General features: G+C 42.1%; 1 protein-coding gene across 6 annotated transcripts in view; it reads right to left on the bottom strand.

Annotated features, from left to right (window-relative positions):
- The window catches only part of sfswap (splicing factor SWAP), a 111,434-nt gene that overhangs the window by 80,605 nt on the left and 9,223 nt on the right, over positions 1-21,606 (bottom strand). For all 6 annotated transcript variants that reach the window (XR_007249967.2, XM_048556183.2, XM_048556185.2 and 3 more), the window contains 3 exons: positions 18,325-18,550; positions 10,180-10,289; positions 8,843-8,984 (listed from right to left, as the gene is read on the bottom strand). Coding sequence is in view for 5 of the 6 variants with exons in the window: in XM_048556183.2 (XP_048412140.1) it covers positions 8,843-8,984; positions 10,180-10,289; positions 18,325-18,550 (478 nt within the window). In the remaining variant the exon portion in view is untranslated. The remainder of the gene's footprint in view (positions 1-8,842; positions 8,985-10,179; positions 10,290-18,324; positions 18,551-21,606) is intronic.

Raw genomic sequence — 21,606 nt, 5'->3', positions numbered from 1 at the left:
AGATGACTCAGGATCAAACTTCATCAGACCTGTAGTAGAATCTATTTGCTCATGAAGTTGCAGTTACTTTAATTTTGAAGCAACAATCAATTCTACTAGAAAGCATAAATTTGTTAACCCAATTAGGTGGGGTCGCCAAGAACACTGTTCCAAATCAGCTTACATGACAAGACTACAAATAGGTAAGTAATTGCCTACATGCCCCACACAACCCAGAGAATTATTCCCCTGCTAATACCGCCATTATACTTGCAATACAGCCATTCTAAACTGAAAGACATGGAAACAATAAGATCAATACCTTAAATTCTGGGTAAATACAACTAGACATAGGCATACGTCTATAACCTTAGAGACCCAAAGGTGAGGCACAGAACATATATAATAGACCAATAACTGAAAGTACGTATTAAGCAAAAAGTCCATACTTCTATCAAGGCATCACTAATTGTAATGGTTCAAAAGCTGGTCAGCTATGGAGGAACAAAAGCCTACTCGTGTTGCTGAGACAGAAAAATCTCATTTTAAGTTGCATAATAAAAACACCAAATAAGCAAATTGCTGCAACACAGCATGTATTTAAATCTTTCTCATGCAAGTATCAACAAGCACAGAGATGCAGCCTTTCAAAAGCTGGTCTACCAACAAAAACAGTTCCTTATAACACAACCTTCAACTTTAAACTTCTGAGAAAGGTTTACCACAGTCGATATTTTAATTTTGGTATCACTAACTTTCTTTTCCCCTGTGTGAATTTCTTTGTTTTTACATCACAAAGGATCGGCTGGTGACTGGAATTACTGAGGTGATTTACACCTAGAGCTTTCAATATTCAATCTTCTGTAAAACCTAAGATTACAATAAATAAAAGGCTTAAAAAATAAATATGGGTAAGTTTAAAAGGGTACACAATGAGACAATTCACTACTCTCACAAGTAAATACCTATCTGAGATAATGGGAACTGCAGATGCGGGAGAATCCAAGATAATGAAGTGTGGAGCTGGATGAACACAGCAGGCCAAGCAGCATCTCAGGAGCACAAAAGCTGATGTTTCAGGCCTAGACCCTTCATCAGAGAGGGGGATGGGGAGAGGGTTCTGGAATAAATAGGGAGAGAGGGGGACGCGGACCGAAGATGGATAGAGAAGATAGGTGGAGAGGGGATAGGACAGTCTGGGGAGGACGGACAGGTCAAGGAGGCGGGATGAGGTTGGTAGGTGGGAAATGGAGGTGTGGCTTGAGGTGGGGGGAGGGGAGAGGTGAGAGAAAGAACTTCAAGCCGCACCTCCATTTCCCACCTACCAACCTCATCCCGCCTCCTTGACCTGTCCGTCCTCCCCGGACTGGCCTATCCCCTCCCCACCTATCTTCTCCTCTATCCATGTTCGGTCCGCCTCCCCCTCTCTCCCTTTTTATTTCAGAACCTTCTCCCCATTCCCCTCTCTGAAGAAGGGTTTAGGCCCGAAACGTCAGCTTTTGTGCTCCTGAGATGCTGCTTGGCCTGCTGTGTTCATCCAGCCTCACACTTTGTTATCTTAAATACCTATCTGGCTCGGCTCACAGTAGAACATAGCTCATGAAATTATTTCTAACATTGCGTGCTCACCATAAATATTTCAAGTAGTGATGATGCAACTCTAAGAGATAAGAGGGAAGTATTAGCTTAGAACTTTGCTGAAGTAATGAAAACTAACATGAATACCATGTGCAACGAACCTCTAAAGGGAGAAACCAGTTATGGCCTGACCAGGCTCAACAGAGCTGTGCAACTACAATGCTGAAGATTGAGGGGTCAATTCAAAGATCACTGAAAATTGGTTCTGGGAATCAATGCCATGAAGCCAGCAATCTGTAGATGTCACTCAAGCATCCTGCTGCATTTTAGAGGTAGGGGCTGAGTAAGTTGGCTACCTCAGGACTTGTTAGTGGCACTCACATATGTTCTAGGGGTTGAACAAGAAGGACCAATACTCCTTCACACTAAGCAAAGTAGGACAAAGAGTTCACCCATCTTCTATTTGATGGCTTCTAGCAGGCCATTTAAGAACTGTAGAGCCTGACAAGCTAGATATAGACACTGTTTGCATGGGTGTTTACCAATTCAGAGCTGGTTCTTTAAACAAAACAGCAGATATATGTCTGAGCTAATCTAGTTTCTTTAATGCATAAGATGAGGTGTCCAGCTGTTTTTTTTTTAAACTCATCAGTCAGGCCTGGCAAGGTATTTTAAAAGCCAAACTGTTGAGAAAAATAATGAAGACAAATGGCAACTTGCAATTGCAACTTGAGGCTGTTTTCATTAGTGAGAAGAAGGTTGAGAGGTGACTTAATTGAAACATATAAAATAATCAGAGGGTTAGATAGGGTGGATAGGGAGAGCCTTTTTCCTAGGATGGTGACGGCGAGCGAGGGGGCATGGCTTTAAATTGAGGGGTGAAAGATATAGGACAGATGTCAGAGGTAGTTTCTTTACTCAGAGAGTAGTAAGGGAATGGAACGCTTTGCGTGCAACGGTAGTAGATTTGCCAACCTTAGGTACATTTAAGTCGTCATTGGACAAGCGTATGGACGTACATGGAATAGCGTAGGTTAGATGGGCTTGAGATCGGTATGACAGGTCGGCACAACATCGAGGGCCGAAGGGCCTGTACTGTGCTGTAATGTTCTAATATCTTCATTACTCCCCATCTAGTTCAGCTGCCCCACTCACATCCGATTCTTGCTAACTTTCACCATACCAATACACATCAACTTTCCATTTGTATCAGAGATAATAGGAACTGCAGATGTTGGAGAATCTGAGATAGCAAAGTGTAGAGCTGTAAAGAACACAGCAGGCCAAGCAGCATCTTAGGAGCAGAAAAGCTGACGTTTTGGGCCTAGACCCTTCATCAGAAAGGGTCTAGGCCCGAAATGTTAGCTTTTCTGCTCCTAAGATGCTGCTTGGCCTGCTGTGTTCATCCAGCTCTACACTTTGTTATCTCAACTTGCTATTTTTTGAGATTTAATATCTCAGCTGCTGGCTGGACACAGGCTCATGTTCTGCTCCATCATACAATCCTTCAACATCTCCACTCTGGTCTCCGTGTTGATTTCCATATAGTTTAATTTACAGATCAGTTAAATAACCACGTTCACAGTTGAAATAAAAGAGGTCAATGAGCTCGGTTGGCCAGTTTGCAAATAAAATTGATGCCAACAACATGAGGTCCAATTCCCAAACCAGCAGAGGTACCATAAAGGTATCATCTTCTCAACCTGAGATAGTAAGAACTGCCGATGCTGGAGTCAGAGATAACACAGTGTGGAGCTGGAAGAACTCAGCAGGCCCATTTCTGAAGAAGGGTCCTGACCCGAAACGGCAGCTTTCCTGCTCCTCAGATGCTGCCTGGCCTGCTGTGTTACTCCAGCTCCATACTGTGGTATCCTCTCAACCTTACCTTTTGCCCGAGGCATGGCGACCATCAGGTTAAATTCACCAGAGGTCTCCCTCTAAGATATTAGCCCCAAATGTCCTCTGGAATTATTGCAACTTTGGGACGGCATGGTGGCTCAGTGGTTAGCACTGCTGCATCACAGCACAATGGACCTAATTTGATTCCACCCATGGGTAAATGTTGTGTGGAGTTTGCACATTCTCCCCGTGATTGCATGGGGTTCCTCCCACAGTCCAAAGATATTGAGTTGAGGTGGATGGCCATGCTACATTTCCCATCAATGTCCAGGGATGCATAGGTTAGGTTATTAACCGTGGGAAACGAACAATTACAGGAATAGAGTAGGGGTTTGGTTCAGGATGGGCTGCTATTGAGGGTCAGCATGGACTTGATGAGCCGAATGGCCTGCTTCTACGCTGTAGGGGTTCTATGGTTTACCTTTGATGCAAATAAGAATCTTAGATCAATCACAAACCTGGACTTTGATGAGGCACTTTTTACCTTGTCCATTCAATCAATCAGACCCCCAAACCATTTCTGTATGTAACCTTGTTGCAATCAGTCAAGGGGGCAGGTGAAAAATCAAGGAGAACAATTTTATCCCTTCTCGTTTAACAACTCAGGGTATCCCTTCTGGATCACACATTGTTGAACCTTGCCTGGGGATTTTTTTTTTTATTCATTCAAGAGATGAGGGCATCGCTGGCCAGGCAGCATTTATTGCCCACCCCTAATTGCCCAGAGGGCAGTTAAGAGTCAACCACATTGCCGTGGGTCTGGACTCACATGTAGGCCAAACCTGGTAATGAAGGTAGTTTCTTTCCCTAAACAACATTAGTGAACTAGATGGGTTTTTCCGACGATCCACAATGGATTCATGGCCATCATCAGATTCTTAATTCCAGATATTTATCGAATTCAAAATCCACTATCTGCCACAACGGGATTCAAACCCAGATCCCCAGAACATTATCTAGGTCTCTGGAATAACAGTCCAGCGATAATACCGCTAGGCCATTGCCTCTCCAAAGTTCTTCTACCTAGTTAAGCTTCCTATGACACACAATCTTCATCAACTTCATTGATTGATTGTAACTCAGATCCTTCAAAGTGATTTCTGAATATGAAAATGATGATAGTTATATCAGCCTTTAAACCTTTTGACCTTATCTTCTAGTAGCTCTGGCTCATTCTTGCCAGCTCCCAACTTACACAACTCAAGCAGGCCATATCACATAGCTTTCAGACAATGCCACACCTGCCCACACAACAGTATTTCAGGGCCCAGGCTAACGCAAGATCAAGAGGAGAAATCAATGTGTAGCAAAGCAAAGGCATGTGCATATAGAAATATGGAAATCTGCACCATCCTTAGCCTTCATCGTGTACCAAAATGCTTCCCCTTGAAGAAGCCATGGGGAGACACAGGGCCAGTTTCCATAGTATGCTAATAACAAAAAGCTCTATCTGTTCACTATTCTTTCCAAACCTACACTTACTAGTGCATCATTGGCTGCCTGTCTTGACTTTATTTTACTTATTCTTTCATGCAAGGTAAGTATCACTGGCTAACCTAGTATTATTCATTTTTGGTAGTCAGAAACTCATTTCGCTGCAACTGATGCCATTTCCAATCCTGGCCAGTCACTCGGGCTGAACAAACCGAACAATTATTTGCAAACTAGTTAAGCTTCCTGTAGAGCTCACACTTCATCAACAACTTCATACACATTGAAAGCTGAACACTCCAATGCATAACATCCTCCTTCAACATCCTCCACTCTGCCCAATGTTCATAATTTCCACTTATCCAGAACATCTTTCAGTCCCACATTAATTTTTATTTGTCCAGAACTCCAATACTTATTAGCTTACGGTGAATCCAAACCCATACATCAAATTAAAAACCCTTGCAATTCTTTTAAAATTTCCCACTGCTTCACCTCCTAAGCCCTTCAGGCAATATCATCCCACCTAGAGTCCATCCTCATACCTTCACCAGATAGTTGATGGCAGATGCTTTAGTTAGCTCTTCTTCACTTTAGATCTAATTTTCAACACAATCATTTCCTTCCCCAAGATTTCTCCTGTGACTTGTTATTCCTTCTAAATGTGCACAGGGATGTTGGGATGTGGAAGATACTATATCAATGCAAGATTGCACTGCAGCTAAATTTGAAATTACATCAAACAAGAGGTAGCTTAGAAATCAGATAAAAGATACTTTGTCCAACTAATTAAGTGTAGTGGGACAGATGAAATATAATGGAAATACAAATGAAAAGTGTTATACACAGGTAAGATAAATTTGACAACTGTTGTCATCCATGAATAGACTAGAAATCCCACCCTATTGTTACTGCTTAAGACAAAAGAGGCTCATGAGTCTTAGTTAATTTGATATTCAACACATTGAGGCATCACAATCAACAAGGCTAGAACCAAAACAATAAGCATAAAATTAGTGGAGATTATGCTCAAACCACAGCATACTTTGGTCAGGCTGGATCTTGAGTATTCAGTCCAATGCTGGTCAGATGCAACATTTGCTGGACATGTACTGAGGAGTTAAAATTGTGAGGAAAGGCTTTGGAACTTGTGGGAGGGGTTACAATCTTAAAAGCACGTGAATTATGAGATGACTTGTACTCAAAAGTAAAATCCAGAAGACAGTTTCACACTAAAATGCTGAGGTGAGTCAACGATTCAAATTAATGTACAACAATCTTGAGACCGTTCTCATAATGCTCTTTTTCATACAAAGAGGAGAATAATCAACACCAACAATGAGATGCCAGATACAGCCACGATATAAAGAAACAACTGGACAGTGGCTGCTCTTACTCAGTTGATGAACCGTGATGGGTCAAATCAATATTGCTGCATATAAATATTGTGAGCAGCTGAATGCAAGAAATAGGGCAAGGAGTAGGCCAAACAACCTTCAAAAGATGCTTATTCATTCAATTAGAACATCAGCCAAGATTTATTTCAAAACACTTTTTTAGCATTATTCTCATAGCCTTTGAATTCCTTTAAATTTATCAAGTTGGGGAGGTGATGGCCTAGTGGTATTATCACTAAAGCATTAATCTAAAGACCCAGATATTGTTCTGGAGTCTGTGACAGATGGTGAAATTTGAATTCAATAAAAATCTGAAATTAAGAGCCTAACGATAACCACTCAGTTCACTAAATGTCCTTTAGGGAAGCAAACTGCCACGTTCACCTGGTCTTGCTAACATATATGACCCCAGACCCACAACAATGTGGTTGACTCTCACTTGCCCTCTGGGCAATTACGGATGAGCAATAAATACTGGCCTAGTCAGTGATGCCCTTATCCTATGAATGAATTTTAAAAAGATACTCAATGCCTGAACCTCGACATCACTGATGCATAAAATTCCAGAAGTGAATCCCAGAGTGAATAATTTCTCACCTCCAATCTAAATAGCCTATCCCTTATCCTGAGACTGTTTCTAGAACACCCGGCCAAGTGAAACATCCTTCCTGCATTTACCCTGTCAAGTCCTCTAAGAATTTTGTGTGTTTGAATGAGATCACCTCTCATTCTTCTAAATTCCAGAAAATAGAGACTCAGTCTATTTAATCTTTCCTCATAGGCAAATCCTTGATCAAAGTAACTTTTGGTGAACCTTGGCTGCATTTCTGCTATAGCAGTAATATCTTTACCTCGGCAAGGAAGCCAACACTGCATACAACATGCAATCATGTATAAAGGACTGCATATAAGTGAGCTGTGTGTTTAGGTATTAGAACAGGTGCTCAAAGATTCAAGGTTCAATATCTATCACAACCAACTGCCTTCAGCTGCTTCATCAATAAATATTCCTTCTACGTAACTGATAGTGTGGAGTTGGAGGAACACAGCAGGTCAGGCAGCATCAGAGGAGCATGACAGTTGACATTTCAGGCCTAGACCCTTCATCAGGATTGGGGAGGGGGAAGGGAGATGGGAAATAAATCAATGGAAGAGGGGTGGGGCTAGGGGAAGGTAGGTGGGATGGTGACAGGTGGATGCAGGTGAGGTAGAGGGGATTGGTCAGTGGAAAGGGTGGGGAGGACAGGTAGTGTTAGGTCAAGGAGACGTAGATGAGAGGAGGTTTGGACAGGGGATAAGGCCGGGATGGCGAGATTTTAAAACTGGTGAATTGCATGTTTAGGCCATCAGGCTGCAGACTCCCTAGGCCAAATATGAGGTGTTGCTCCTCCAGTTTGCGTGTGGCATCATTGTGGCACTGGAGGTGGCCCAGAATGGACATATTACCCAGGGAGTGGGAGGAGTTAAAATGGTTGGCGACCAGAAGGTGCTGTTGATTACAGTGTGTGGAACGCAGCTACTCTGCAAACCTGTCACCAAGTCCACATTTGGTCTCAACGACATACAGGAGGCCACATCGAGAGCAACAGATACAGCACACCAGCTCCCCAGCAGGTTTTTAAACAGTTCTCACATGTCAAACGTGGGCTTCCTGATTACAGCTCTAACCAATTAACACTTCCCACTCCTGCTTAATACTGACATAAATTTATCCTAGCACTATTTAGTACCTTTCTGAAAGGTCTGACTTATCCTTATTCATAGCCATCTTAAAACCTAAGGAGTTATGATGACTATTTCCAAAATGCTCTCCCACCAAAAGGTCAGGCACCTGGCCAGGCCCATTAGCCAGCATAAGATCCAGTATGGCCCTCCTTTAAAATTGAGTGATCCACATACTGTTTCAAGAAACCCCCTTGGACAAACTTAATTCTGCCCCATCTAAGCCTCTTGCTCTAAGGGAGTCCCAGTCAATATTGGGGAAGTTAAACTTGCCCAAAAAAGTGCAACTGTAGTACCACTTAAACTCAGTACCAGTTAATCCATCATTCGAACACCCATTCTGTTGCCAGCGCAGTATAGATATAATGCGCTCTACCTACACAAGGTACTGCAGTAACTTACCAAGGTTTCTTGTAAATTACCTCCCTACCCTCAACTGAGCAGGTGCAGATGACAACTGAATTTTCCTTCCAAGACACTCAGTGTCCTGACTTGAACAGATGTTATAACTTTATCAATGTCACTGGGTCATGGAACTCTGTATGCAATGGAATTCACAAGCCCAAACTCTCTTAATTCAAACAGGCACACTCCAACAAATTCTCAAGGGCTACCAGGGTGGTGCTAAATGCTGATCTTGCTGACAATGTAAACATCTCCGCAAATGAACGTGTTTAAAAAAAAAATGCCACATACAGAAGAAACTAACACATGAATGAATGTCTTCAAGAAAGAATGATAGAAAGCTGGAAGAGGGAGGGGAAAATCTATTAAACTGCAATTAAGTCTAATTTCAGACACTGAATTGAACTGCCAACACTTCTCTGCATACTTACAATCTGCAGCAGTGTATTCTACTGCAGCTGCTGCTGCTTCCGAGTTGTCAGATTCTTGCTGTTTTTGCACATTTTTGGCATCTGCTTGTACTTTGCGTACTAAAGCTGCAAGAGGATGGTCTGGATCCATTACTTTCAAAGGCTGAAATGAAATATTCAACATCAATATGTACTCTCCTATCAGTCAAAATCTAAGGTTACAATACCCTGTTTCTATACAAGCATGCAAATTCGGAGCAGACACAGGCCATTTGACACTTCAAGCCCTGCTCTGACATTCTACAAGATCACAGATGCTCCAACTGCAATCTCAGATCTGCATTCCCACCTATCCCGAAAACTTTTCAACCCCTTGTTTAACAAGAATCTATCACTGTCTAAAAAATATTCCAAGTACTCTGCTTCTACCAACCTTTTAGAAAGAGAGTTCCAAAGACTCGGAACTCTCAAATAAAAAAATCCATTTCCAAATTTAAATCAATGACCTGGATTTTTAAACAGTGACCCCTACATCTAGATTCTTCATAATATCTACCCATCACAACTATTCGGAATCTTATATATTTCAAAAAGCTGACTCTCGCTCCTCTAAACTCAAACTGATTCAAGTCTAGCCTTCGTAACCTGTCCTCATGGGACAACTCCTCATTCCAAATATTGTTTTGACCTGGTAAACCTTCTGTGAACTGCCTCCAAAGCATTTATATCCTTCTACAAAAACGCAACCAATACTGTGCACAGTTTTCCAGATGCAGTCTGATCAATTCCCTGTATAATTGGAGCATAAGCTTTCTACTTCAATTTATAGTAGGATAAAAACATTGTAAACATGATTTTCATTTTCTTGAATCACAGAAAGTTTAGAGTACACAAAAACATCATTTGGCCTATCACGTCTACGTAAGCCAAAAACACAAACCACTCGGTCTAATCCCAAATTACAGCATAAGGTCCATAGTCCTGTACTTTACTTCACTTTAGGGGCAAATCCAGGTATGTTAAATGAGATATTTCTGCTCCTACTCCGTTTCAGTTAGGCAGTTCTAGAACCCTACCGCCCTTTGGGTGAAAATACTTTTCCTGATTTCTCCGCCAATCTTATGACTCTTTGATGCTCAGTCACCAACTGCTTAAGGTAAATAGTCCCATTACAGCCACTTTATCCACATACATATACAGTATAAACATTTTATGGTTCCACCAAACTCGAAATATATCACAGATTGAGCACAGTCACTGTTTTAAAATGACTACAAGTCAGATTCACTTACCAAAAATCAAATTATACACTGTGTTGATGTGAAGCCACTGTAAAATCATACCAAGAGGGTACTCACCCTTGTGAGTTCTTCCAACCTGGAGCTACTTTTAGATGCAAAAAGACTAGGATGGAGATAACAGCCATCATTGTCGTCGTCATCATCCTCACCAGACTCTGTTACAGATTCTGTTAACAAGATTAAAATGAGCTTCAATAACATCCAAGGTCACAGATTCTTCCTCCTTACATAAGCTTTAATGACAACACTGGGAGTCATAATAATGCTTTCTTGTAGAAACATAATCAACAGATCCAACACTAATATGCAAGCTGTATTAAACCTCAAATTACCGAAATTATGTCATAGAGCAGGGACCCCTCCTCTATCATAAGATAACAAAAGTATGTAACTAAATGAACACAGCAGGCCAAGCAGCATCTCAGGAACACAAAAGCTGACGTTTCGGTCCTCGACCCTTCATCAGAGAGGGGGATGGGGAGAGGGTTCTGAAATAAATAGGGAGAGAGGGGGAGGAGGACCGAAGGAGGAGAGAAGATGATAGGTGGAGAGGGGACAGGTCAGTCCGGGAGAACGGACAGGTCACAAAGGCGGGATGAGGTTGGTAGGTGGGAAATGGAGGTGTGGCTTGAGGTGGGAGGAGGGGATAAGTGAGAGGAAGAACAGGTTAGGGAGGCTGGGACGAGCTGGGCTGGTTTGGTGATACAGTGGGGGGGAAGGGACGAGCTGAGCTGGTTTTGGGATGCAGTGGGGGAGTGGGGGGGGGGGTTAGATTTTGAAGCTTGTGAAGTCCACATTGATACCATTGGGCTGCAGGGTTCCCAAGCGGATATGAGTTGCTGTTCCTGCAACCTTCAGGAGGCCCATAATGGACATATCATCTAAGGAATGGGTGGGGGAGTTAAAATGGTTCACGACTGGGAGGTGCAGTTGTTTACTGCAAACCAAGCGGAGGTGTTCTGCGAAACGGTCCCCAAGCCTCCGCTTGGTTTCCCCAATGTAGAGGATGCCACACTGGGCACAGTGGATACAGTATACTACATTAAGCAGATGTTCACCTGCACATCTGCCAATATGGTAAGTCATTCCATATATATGGGTGACTGTCTGTGCGGAGTCTGCGCATTTTCCCCATGTCTGCATGGGTTTCCTCCGGGTGCTCCAGTTTCCCCCCACAGTCCAAAGATGTGCAGGCCAGGTGGACTGGCCATGCTAAATTTCCCACAGTGTTCGCGGGTGTGTGGGTTATAGGGGATGGGTCTGGGTGGGATGCTCCAAGGGTTGGTGCGGACTTGTTGGGCCGAAGGGCCTGTTTCCACGTTGTAGGGATCCTATGATTGTATGATAAAGTGCAGTAAGAATTTATACAAGAACGGTTCCAGGAATAGGAAATTTCATTACGTGGACAAACTGGAAAAGCTGAGGCTATTCTCCTTAAAGAAGAGAAAGTGCAAAGGGCAGTTAATAAATATTCAAAATCATTAGGGGTCTGAACAGAGTAGGTAGAGAGAAACTGCTCCTGCTGGCAGCTGAGTTGAGAACCAATGGTTTCGATCTTAAATGCACTCCCCAAGGGAATGAAGATGCATTCGATCAAGGCAAAGAACATCCCAAAAGAAAAGCTAAGCAGTATCCCTTGACATTCAGTGACCATCGCTGAATCCCCTACTATCAACATACTGGATGTTACCAGTGACCTGAAACTGAACTGTAATAGCTCCATATGTGGCTTCAAGAACTAGTCAGAAGCTAGAGCTCTTGCAGCAAGTAACTCACATTCTGAGTCCCCAGAGCCATCCACCATTTACAAGGCGCAAGCATGATGGAACACTCCCCAATACCTGGATGAATGCAGCTCCAACAACACAAGCAGCCCGATACCATCTAGGGCGAAGCAGCCAACTGGACAGGCAATACATTCAATCCTCCACTACTGGCACTTTGCAGCAACAGTTATACTATCCATAAAATGCACTGCCAAAATTAACCAAGGTTTCTTAGTCAGTAACTTCCAACCCACGAACACTACCATCTGGAAGTACAGGACGGCAAATACATGTGAACACCACCCGCTGCAAGTTCTCCTCCAAGCCATCCCAACTTGAAAATAAATCACCATTCCTTCTCTGTTACCGAGTCAAAGTCCTGGAACACCTCACTAACAGCGCTGCGGGTCGACCTACAGCAAAAGGACTGCAGCGATTCAAAAGATACCTCACCACTTTTTCCAAGAACATCTTGTAAATGCAATAAATGCTGGCCATCCATGAGATGGCCCACATCCCATGAATAAATTTAAAAGAAAAGGCTCAAAGGTCTAAGTTGCTTAGTCCTCTCCTATTGCGTATGTATGCAGCCCATCAATCATGGTATTTTACATTCCCATCCACACTACTTAGTACATAACTGAGAAAAGTGAATTTCTAAAGTAAAATAAAGAACTGCAGATGCTAGAGATTTGACAAAAAAGCAGTGTTAGAGAAACTCAACAGGTCTGACAACATCTCTAGCAAGAAAAGAGAGTTAATGACGAGTCCAGTGGCCCTTCATCAGAACTGAAAGCATCTGGGAAATGGTTGGAATGATCAGAATTCAGGTTCATTACCCGGACTCCCGACAATCTCAGGTCCTGTCCTGTACCAGTTACTCCCAACATAGCTAACACACTTACAACTTTTTTCACTTCTCATTAGCAACAATTCAGCATTAATCTCCCTCTCTGCCTATCAACCATCCCTATGCTTGCCTCTCCTCTCTATCGCACCATCTCCAAGTAAAGGAACTTGAACCCGCACCCAAACGGGTGAACTGCAAGGCTACAGAACAGGTACTCATAAATGGCACAAGAATGGGCAAACAAGTTTATTCAGTCAGTAGAGGCACAATGACAAAAATGGCCTCCTTCTGTGCTGTAACCTTTCTACAGTTCTAACTCTCCACTCCCTTGTGGATTCACAAAACCATCTAACTATTCTTAAATAATTAATTATTTGGCCTCTCCTGCTATTTGGGGAAGACACTATACACCGAAAATCCTTTCTATCCTACAGTTACTAACAGGATTCCGTTACAAATGTTTACAGCGCACCAACCACTGGAAAAAGTATTATTTTAGTTTTGTAAATTGAATGTTTCTATTGAATGTTCTTCCACTTCCCTTAGAGGTTCCTGAAATAACTAATGCCACAACCTCAATATTGTTGCCATTTTGAAAGACACTGTCATCTCTCCCAGATTTTCCAAATCCCTATACACAGTATACTACATTTTTAAAGTGCAGTGTTATGTAGGCAGTTTAAAAAAGTCTAAATTGTACCTTTTTCATGACTCCAATGTTTCCTGCAATGAGTGTTCAAGAAAGCATCAGCTACTTCCATTGCAGTCTAATCAACCTCTTCTGCAGAATTCCATGGATCCTTTTAGTAATATTTCCAAATGCAATCAAGCTTTTAGAATGTAAAATTTTGATCTTTGAACCTGCTGCATTGTTCAATAATGGCTGACCTTTTACATCAGCTACACCTTCAAGTGTTGGTGCATATACTTTGATTGTGTGTGTATCCAAATATATATTAAAATTGGACTTAAAGATATTCAAAGACATGGGGCACAAAATTTGAAAGTATCACATCATTCCTGAGTGAAGAAATTTCTCCGCACTTCAGTCCTAAATGCCAATTCTTCATGAAGATTGAAACTTAATTTCAATTTACTCCAGACGGGACAATATTCGGACACCGCCAACTCTTACAACCCCATTGTAATCAAGATGTGATTTCAAAGAAATTGTAGCAATGTTTCTTTGCTCTTAAAAGTGTTTATAATGCATATCTTTTGCTTTCCTAGATAATAAAATGTGAGGCTGGACGAACACAGCAGGCCAAGCAGCATCTCAGGAGCACAATTTTGCTTTCCTTTCCTAACTGGGTGCAGTATCTGCATGTTAACCTCTTGTAAGTCCCGAACAAGGACACCTAAACTTTCTGGAAAAACTAACATTTCCACAGACTTTCTACAGAACACTACATTTCTAATTCAGTTCTTTGTTCCTCCACATCGTAAAGAATTTTGCTATTTAACATTAGATTTCCACTCTCTATTCTTTTATTCAGACTACGCTCTTTGCCAGTTTATGGCAATTTAGCTGCATTTGCCATACCTTTGCCATACATGAGATATTGCTGGCAAACATGGTTAAGGAAAATCCCAAAGCCTTTTATTCATACATAAAGAGCAAGAGGGTAACTAGAGAAAGGATTGACCCACTTAAGGATAAAGAAGGAAAGTTATGCGCTGATTCAGAGAAAACGGGTGACATTCTTAACGAGTACTTTGCATCGGTATTCACCAAGGAGAGGGATATGATGGATGTTGAGGTTAGGGATAGATGTTTGCTTACTCTAGGTCAAGCTGACATAAGGAAGGAGGAAGTGTTAGGTATCCTAAAAGACATTAAGGTGGACAAGTCCCCAGGTCTGGATGGGATCTATCCCAGGTTGCTGAGGTAAGTGAGAGAGGAAATAGCCGGGGCCCTAACAGACATCTTTGCAGTGTCCTTAGACACAGGTGAGGTCCCAGAGGACTGGAGACTTGTTAATGTTGTCCCCTTGTTTAAAAAGGGCAGCAAGGATAATCCAGGTAATTATCAACCAGTGAGCCTGACGTCAGTGGTAGGGAAGCTACTGGAGAAGATACTGAGGGATAGGATCTATTCTCATTTGGAAGAAAATGGGTTTATCAGTGATAGGCAATATGGTTTTGTACAGGGAAGGTCATGTCTTACCAACTTAATAGAATTCTTTGAGGACATGACAAAGTTGATTGATGAGGGAAAGGCTGTAGATGTCATATACATGGACTTCAGTAAGGCGTTTGATAAGGTTCCCCATGGCAGGCTGATGGAGAAAGTGAAGTCACATGGGGTCCAGGGTGTGCTAACTAGATGGATAAAAAAACTGGTTGGGCAACAGGAGACAGAGGATAGTAGTGGAAGGGAGTTTCTCAAATTGGAGACCTGTAACCAGTGGTGTTCCACAGGGATCTGTGCTGGGACCACTGTTGTTTGTGATATATGTAAATGATCTACAGGAAGGTGTAGGTGGTCTGATCAGCAAGTTTGCTGATGACACTAAGATTGGTGGAGTAGCTGATAGTGAAGGGGACTGTCAGAAATTACAGCAGAATATAGATAGACTGGAGAGTTGGGCAGATAAATGGCAGATGGAGTTCAATTCAGGCAAATGCGAGGCGATGCATTTTGGAAGATCAAATTCAAGGGTGAGCTATACAGTAAATGGAAAAGTCCAAGGGAAAATTGATGAACAGAGAGATCTGCGTGTTCAGGTCCATTGTTCCTTGAAGGTGACAATGCAGGTCAATAGGGTGGTCAAGAAGGCATACGGCATGCTTTCCTTCATTGGGCGGGGTATTGAGTACAAGAGTTGGCAGGTCGTGTTGCAGTTGTATAGGACTTTGGTTCGGCCACATTTGGAGTACTGTGTACAGTTCTGGTCGCCACATTACCAAAAAGATGTGGATGCTTTGGAAAGGGTGCAGAGGAGGTTCACCAGCATGTTGCCTGGTATGGAGGGTGCTAGCTATGAAAGCAGGTTGAATAGATTAGGATTATTTTCATTAGAAAGATGGAGATTGAGGGGGGAGGTGATTGAGGTCTACAAAATCATGAGGGGTTTAGACAGGGTGGACAGCAAAAAGCTTTTTCCCCCAGAGTGGGGTCTCAATTACTAGGGGTCATGAGCTCAAAGTGAGAGGAGGTAAGTTTAAGGGGGATATGCGTGGAAAGTTCTTTACACAGAGGGTGGTGGGTGCCTGGAACGCGTTGCCAGCGGAGGTGGTGGACACAGACACAGCGTCTTTTAAGATATATTTGGACAGGTACATGGATGGGCAGGGAACAAATGGACACAGACCGTTAGAAAATAGATGACAGGTTAGACAGAGGATCTTGATCGGCGCAGGCTTGGAGGGCCGAAGGGCCTGTTCCTGTGCTCTAGGTTTCTTTGTTTTGTTCCTTTACCAAATCCTGCCTGCGTCTTGCTGAAATCTTGTTTGCCATACTACTCTACTGAACACAGTCTAAAAGGTCTTAACATCAGTTCAGCGTGCAAATCATGAACAAGTCTAAATAACTAGCAATTTCCAATAGACTTGTGGCAGATTAATCATGTATCATCAATTCAAAAATAATTTAATCCTATTCCCTCCTTTCTAACCTTCGTGTGTTTTTGGTACCATAACACTTGAATCAGAATGCACATTAATTTCTCTTACAAAAATCATGCAACACTTTATAATATAGATTTTATAAAATACAAATATAGAAAATTCATTACATTTCCCAGGAAAATTTTCTTAATTTGATTCAACAAGCACAACCTGCCCTTTAGAAATCCTTGCTGCCCATGTTAAATTAGCTTATGACTTTCTAAATATATAATGCTACCCTTTAAGGCCTCTGGCAGTTTTCCCATTGACATGGGGATAACTCAGCTCTGTAACTGCCTGGTTCAGCCTCTTCATTTTTTTACGAACAGGATAGGACATTCAGCACCTCAGCTCTAGACAAAATCCACAGTTAGGACAAAAAAAAACGTGGAACACTATGGACAGTGGCTCTCCACTGCACTATTGATGCTCTCTGTCGCTTTTTAAATTCATTCATGGGATGTGGACATCACAGGCATGGATAATTTACTGTCAATCTCTTAGGTCCTTAAAAAGTAGTGCTATCCACGTGAAATGTTGCTGGAGGGGTGTTCCAGCAAGGAAAGCAAACAGTTTCTCCTCATAAATGAATCTTTCCATCTCAGGCAACATGCTGGTGAATCTCCTCCGTACCCTCTCCAGTACAAATCACATCCTTCCGATAGCGTGGTGACCACCATCGAACAGGTGATGGCCTAGTAGTATTATCACCTAAATAATGTTCTCGTGACTTGGGCTCAAATCCCACCAGTGGAATCTGAATTCAATAAAAAATTTGGAATGGAAAATCTAATAATGACCATGAAACTATTGCTGATTGTCAAGAAAAACCCACCTGGTTCCCTAACGCCCTTCAGAGAAAAGAAATTGCCGTCCTTACCTAGGCTGGCCTACATATAACTCCAGACCCAAAATAATGTGATGACACTCAACTGCCCTCTGGGCATTTAGACATGGGGCAATGAATGCTGGCCTAGCCATCGATGCCCACAGTCAGGTGAATGAATTTGAAAAAAGAATATTCCATCTATGATCTAGCCAATGTTTAATTTGTAATTTTAAGTTGCAACAAGATTTCCTTACTCCGTTAATGAAGGCAAGAATCCTGGATACTTCCTTCACCACCCGACCAACTGTGCTGACATCTTCACGAATTTATGGACTAATTCATGAAGCTCTCTTTGTTTCTCAGAACTCCCTGGAACTCTCCTTCTCTTATTAGACCTCCCAAAGTGCCTCACTTATCAGAGTTAAACTTCATTTGCCATTGTTCTGCCCAATAATTAGCTGTTCAATATTACACTGTAGTCAAAGGCTATCCTTCGCACTGTGAACAACATCACTAATTTTCATGTCACCTGCATGCTTACTAATGATACCTTTGACATTCATATCCGGGTTGTCAATGAACATAACAAATAGCAAGGGTCTTAGGGTTTCAGCAGCAATTCCTGTGTTACACCACTGTTCACAGGTTTCCAAACACAAAAACAACCCTCCATCATCACCCTTTGCCTCCTATTTGCAAACTAATTTTGGATCCAGTTTGCCAACTTTCACTGAATCCCATAGGTTATTTCACCAGCCTTCCAGGTGGGACCTTGTCAAAGGCCTTAGTGAAGTCCATCAACTGCACTACCCTCATCAATTACATTTAGTCACCTTTTCAAAAAAATTTAAATTAGTCAGACAGGATGGCCCTACAACAAATCCACGGTGACTGTCTAACTAAGCTACATTTTGTACATGTGCACAGCCCCAACTTGGTCACTTACCAATTTCAAGGCTCACTGGATGCTTTCAATTTACATACAAAAATGCAATACCAATCCCTCCTCCTGCTTCATCCCCACAAAAAGTGGACTTATTTCTCAAAAGCAGTAAATCTTGAAAATTCACAGAATGCAAAAATTATCAAATTGTAGGATCCCATTTGGAATCAGTCAATGAAAAGTGATCAGAAATAGTTCAACTTACTCCTTTTCTCTTCAATTCTTTTTTCTGTTTGAACAACATATTTCCCTTCTTTCATGGTTTTGAGTATGTGCTTGTAGTATGGATTCAGATAGTGATCAAAACGCAGAAAATCAAATTGCGAATTCTGGGCTTGTTTAGCTTTAAGCATGATTTCAAACTGTGTGCCCTGCTTGCAGACAAATTTTGCTGTACGTTCAATGATGGCATGCATTTTGGATGTTGCAGGCTGGGGGAACAAAAAATGTGTGCATATCACAAACACTTGCATTCATAAGACAACAGTATTAAAACTAAAAGATATAAATGTAATGTTTGACTATTGGTGTAGAGAAAATTCAATTATAATCCTGAGCATGTATGTTAGATGGATGAATACTCTGAATTCAATCTCAGGAATCAATCATTATATATACATACATATTTGTGACTAACATATTTTAATCAATGCAATGGAATCTAAAAATACTGGTAGATTAATTTGCAAAGCATTTTCTGATGATTATATAACCTTAATTAGGTCAAACAAATTCCAAGGAAATTTGTTTTTCATCATGAAACATTATCTTCTAGTAAATATGCAAGTTTGTGTATTGCATCTTGTGCAAATACACAAATTGGCAGTTTTGCTCGTTATTTCTTTCTCCTGTAACGAATCAAACAAAAGCTGAAAATTGGTGATATCCCACTATAATTTAACCTGCATGTTTTGCCATTTGCTATTTGATGGATATACTATCCTTATGTAAAATCCATTACATGCAATGTACAAAAGCGACATACTAATACAGTTCTGACACATTCATTGTATTTCTGACATGAACTTTTCAAGGAAGCCACGGCTCTGAATTGAAATGGGTTCATTGTCCCATGCACTCTCAGGAGTACAGTAAAAACTTTACAAATGGCCATTTGCAGAACCATCTCAGGTACAAAGGTACCTAGGTACAGAATCTTAGGTAGAAAGCAGAAAAATAAGGAAAACAAAGTTAATAAATAAACAATTCAGTCCTTCTTACTAAAAGGTGGAAAAACAAAGAAACACAGCTATCAGTTCAACACCACAGTCCATTAGCGCCAGGGCACGCAGGACACGCACATCTCACAAGGGTCAACCTTGACCGTGCTGCAGGCTGCCTGCTCTCACTGCCTTGCAGCCTGTTCCCGCTACTGCCATGGAAAAACCACTCCTGCTGTCACCACCAGCTGCCTTAGGCTCTATTAAAGTGTTCAAACTTTTTGTCATAAAGCCGCAACAGAGTTACTTACAGCAGACTAGGATAAAAGCACAAGAAAAAGCAAACTACTGCCAAGCTTATAGTTTAAAACTATTCACGTGACTTTTCCAGAGCCATAGGTAACAATATCAGAACATAAGAACCAGGAACAGGAGTAGGCCATCTGGCCCTTCGAAGCCACTCATTCAACCAGGCCATGGTTGATCTTTACATGGCCTCAGCTCCACTTACTCACCCTCTCACCATAACCCTTAATTCCTTTACTGTTCAAAAAATTATCTATCTGGGCTATAAAAACCTTCAATGAGGAAGTCTCAACGACTTCACTGGACAGAGAATCTTAAAGATTTACAACCCTTTGGGTGAAGATGTTCCTCCTCAACTCAGTTGCTAAATCTGCTCCCCCTAATTTTGGGGCTATGCACCCTAGTTCTAGTTTCACCCAATAAATACCAAAAGAACTGCAGACGCCGTAAATCAGGAACAAAAAAAAAGTTGCTGGAAATGCTCAGAGGGTCTGGCAACATCTGCGGAGGAGAAAACGGAGTTAACCTTTCGGGTCCGGTGACCAGTTCAGTGCACTTCGTTCTGAAGAAGGGTCCCGACCCGAAATGTCAAGCGTTCCTGCTCCTCTGATGCTGCTTGACCTGCTGTGTTCATCCAGCTTCACACCGTGTTATCTCAGATTCTCCAGCATCGTCAGTTCCTACTATGTCAGTGAACCAGACGGATTTTGTCTGACAATTGACAATGAATTTATGGTCACCATTAGATTGCTAATTCCAGACACTTATTCAATTCAAATTCCACCATCTGCTATGGTGCCATTCAAACCCTGGTCCCCAGAACATATCTAGATCTCTGGATTAACTGTCCAGCGATAACTACTAGGCCACTGCCTCCCCATATTCCGAGCAGTAATCCAGAGATCATAACCCTTGAGGAGTTGTTCCTTAACTTCGTTCCTAGTGCTTGATAATCCCCAAACTCATCCTCCCTCCTAGCCTTGCCTATGCAGTTTGTCCCAGCATGGACCATAACCGGATCCTCACCCTCATGCTCCAATATCCTTTCAATCCGGTCAAAGGTATCCCTCACCCTGGCACCAGGCAGCCAACACAGCACATGGGACTCTTGATCCTGCTTATAAAGGATGCTGTCATTCTCCCTAAACATAGAGTCCCCTACAACTACCACTTGTCTTTTTGCTCCCCTCTCTTGAATGGCTTCCTGTTCCAAGGTCCAGTGGGCAGTTGGTCCATCCTCCCTAAAGCTCTTTTCCTCATCTTCACAGATAGCAAGTACCTCATACCTGTTGGGCAAGGTCAAGAGCTGAGGGCCCTCCGTTCCTGAATTCAGGATCCCCCCTACCTGCCTCACTTGCAATCATACCCTGCTGTTTCGGATCACTGACTGAATTTGAACTACTTAATCTACCAGGCATAACTGCCTGGAGAAACAAAACGTCCAGGTACTTCGCCCAATTCTGGATGTGCCGCAGCGTTTGAAGCTCCGATTCCAGGTCATCAACTCAGCTGAAATTCTTCGAGCAACTTGCTACTGACACGGTTCCTGCAACTCGCAATGGGAACTGGAAGCTCTCGCACCGTACACCTATAGCACGACCTGCCCAGCCATCTCAGCTTAGTTAATTACATTAAGTTAAATAAATTTAGGAGTTAATTAATTTATTAATACTTTTTTGCTGTGTTCTTTTTCAAATTTAGTGTAGGTTTCCTACCAGCTAATCAGGTCACAGGCTCCCTGTGACTTCATTCCAGTCTTTTTCGCAGCTACAACATGCCCCGAGCTCAGTTTTACACTCACACTGTGCTGCTGCTCTGCCGTCCAACTGCTCCTTGCAAACTAGCGGGGAGTTATTCAGCTTACTGTGTCTGTGCCAGCTCTTTGCTAGAAGAATTGAAAATTAATTCCACTGAACAAAGAATAAAGAAAATTACGGCACAGGTACAGGTCCTTCGGCCCTCCAAGCCTGCGCCAATTGAGGCCCTCTATCTAAACCAGTCATCTATTTTCGAAGGGTCTC

This window comes from Stegostoma tigrinum, chromosome 26 (assembly GCF_030684315.1).
Source record: "Stegostoma tigrinum isolate sSteTig4 chromosome 26, sSteTig4.hap1, whole genome shotgun sequence".
Classification (NCBI taxonomy): Eukaryota; Metazoa; Chordata; class Chondrichthyes; order Orectolobiformes; family Stegostomatidae; genus Stegostoma; species Stegostoma tigrinum.
Note: the sequence above shows the minus strand (reverse complement) of the source record. Positions and strands in the feature narration are given on the sequence as shown.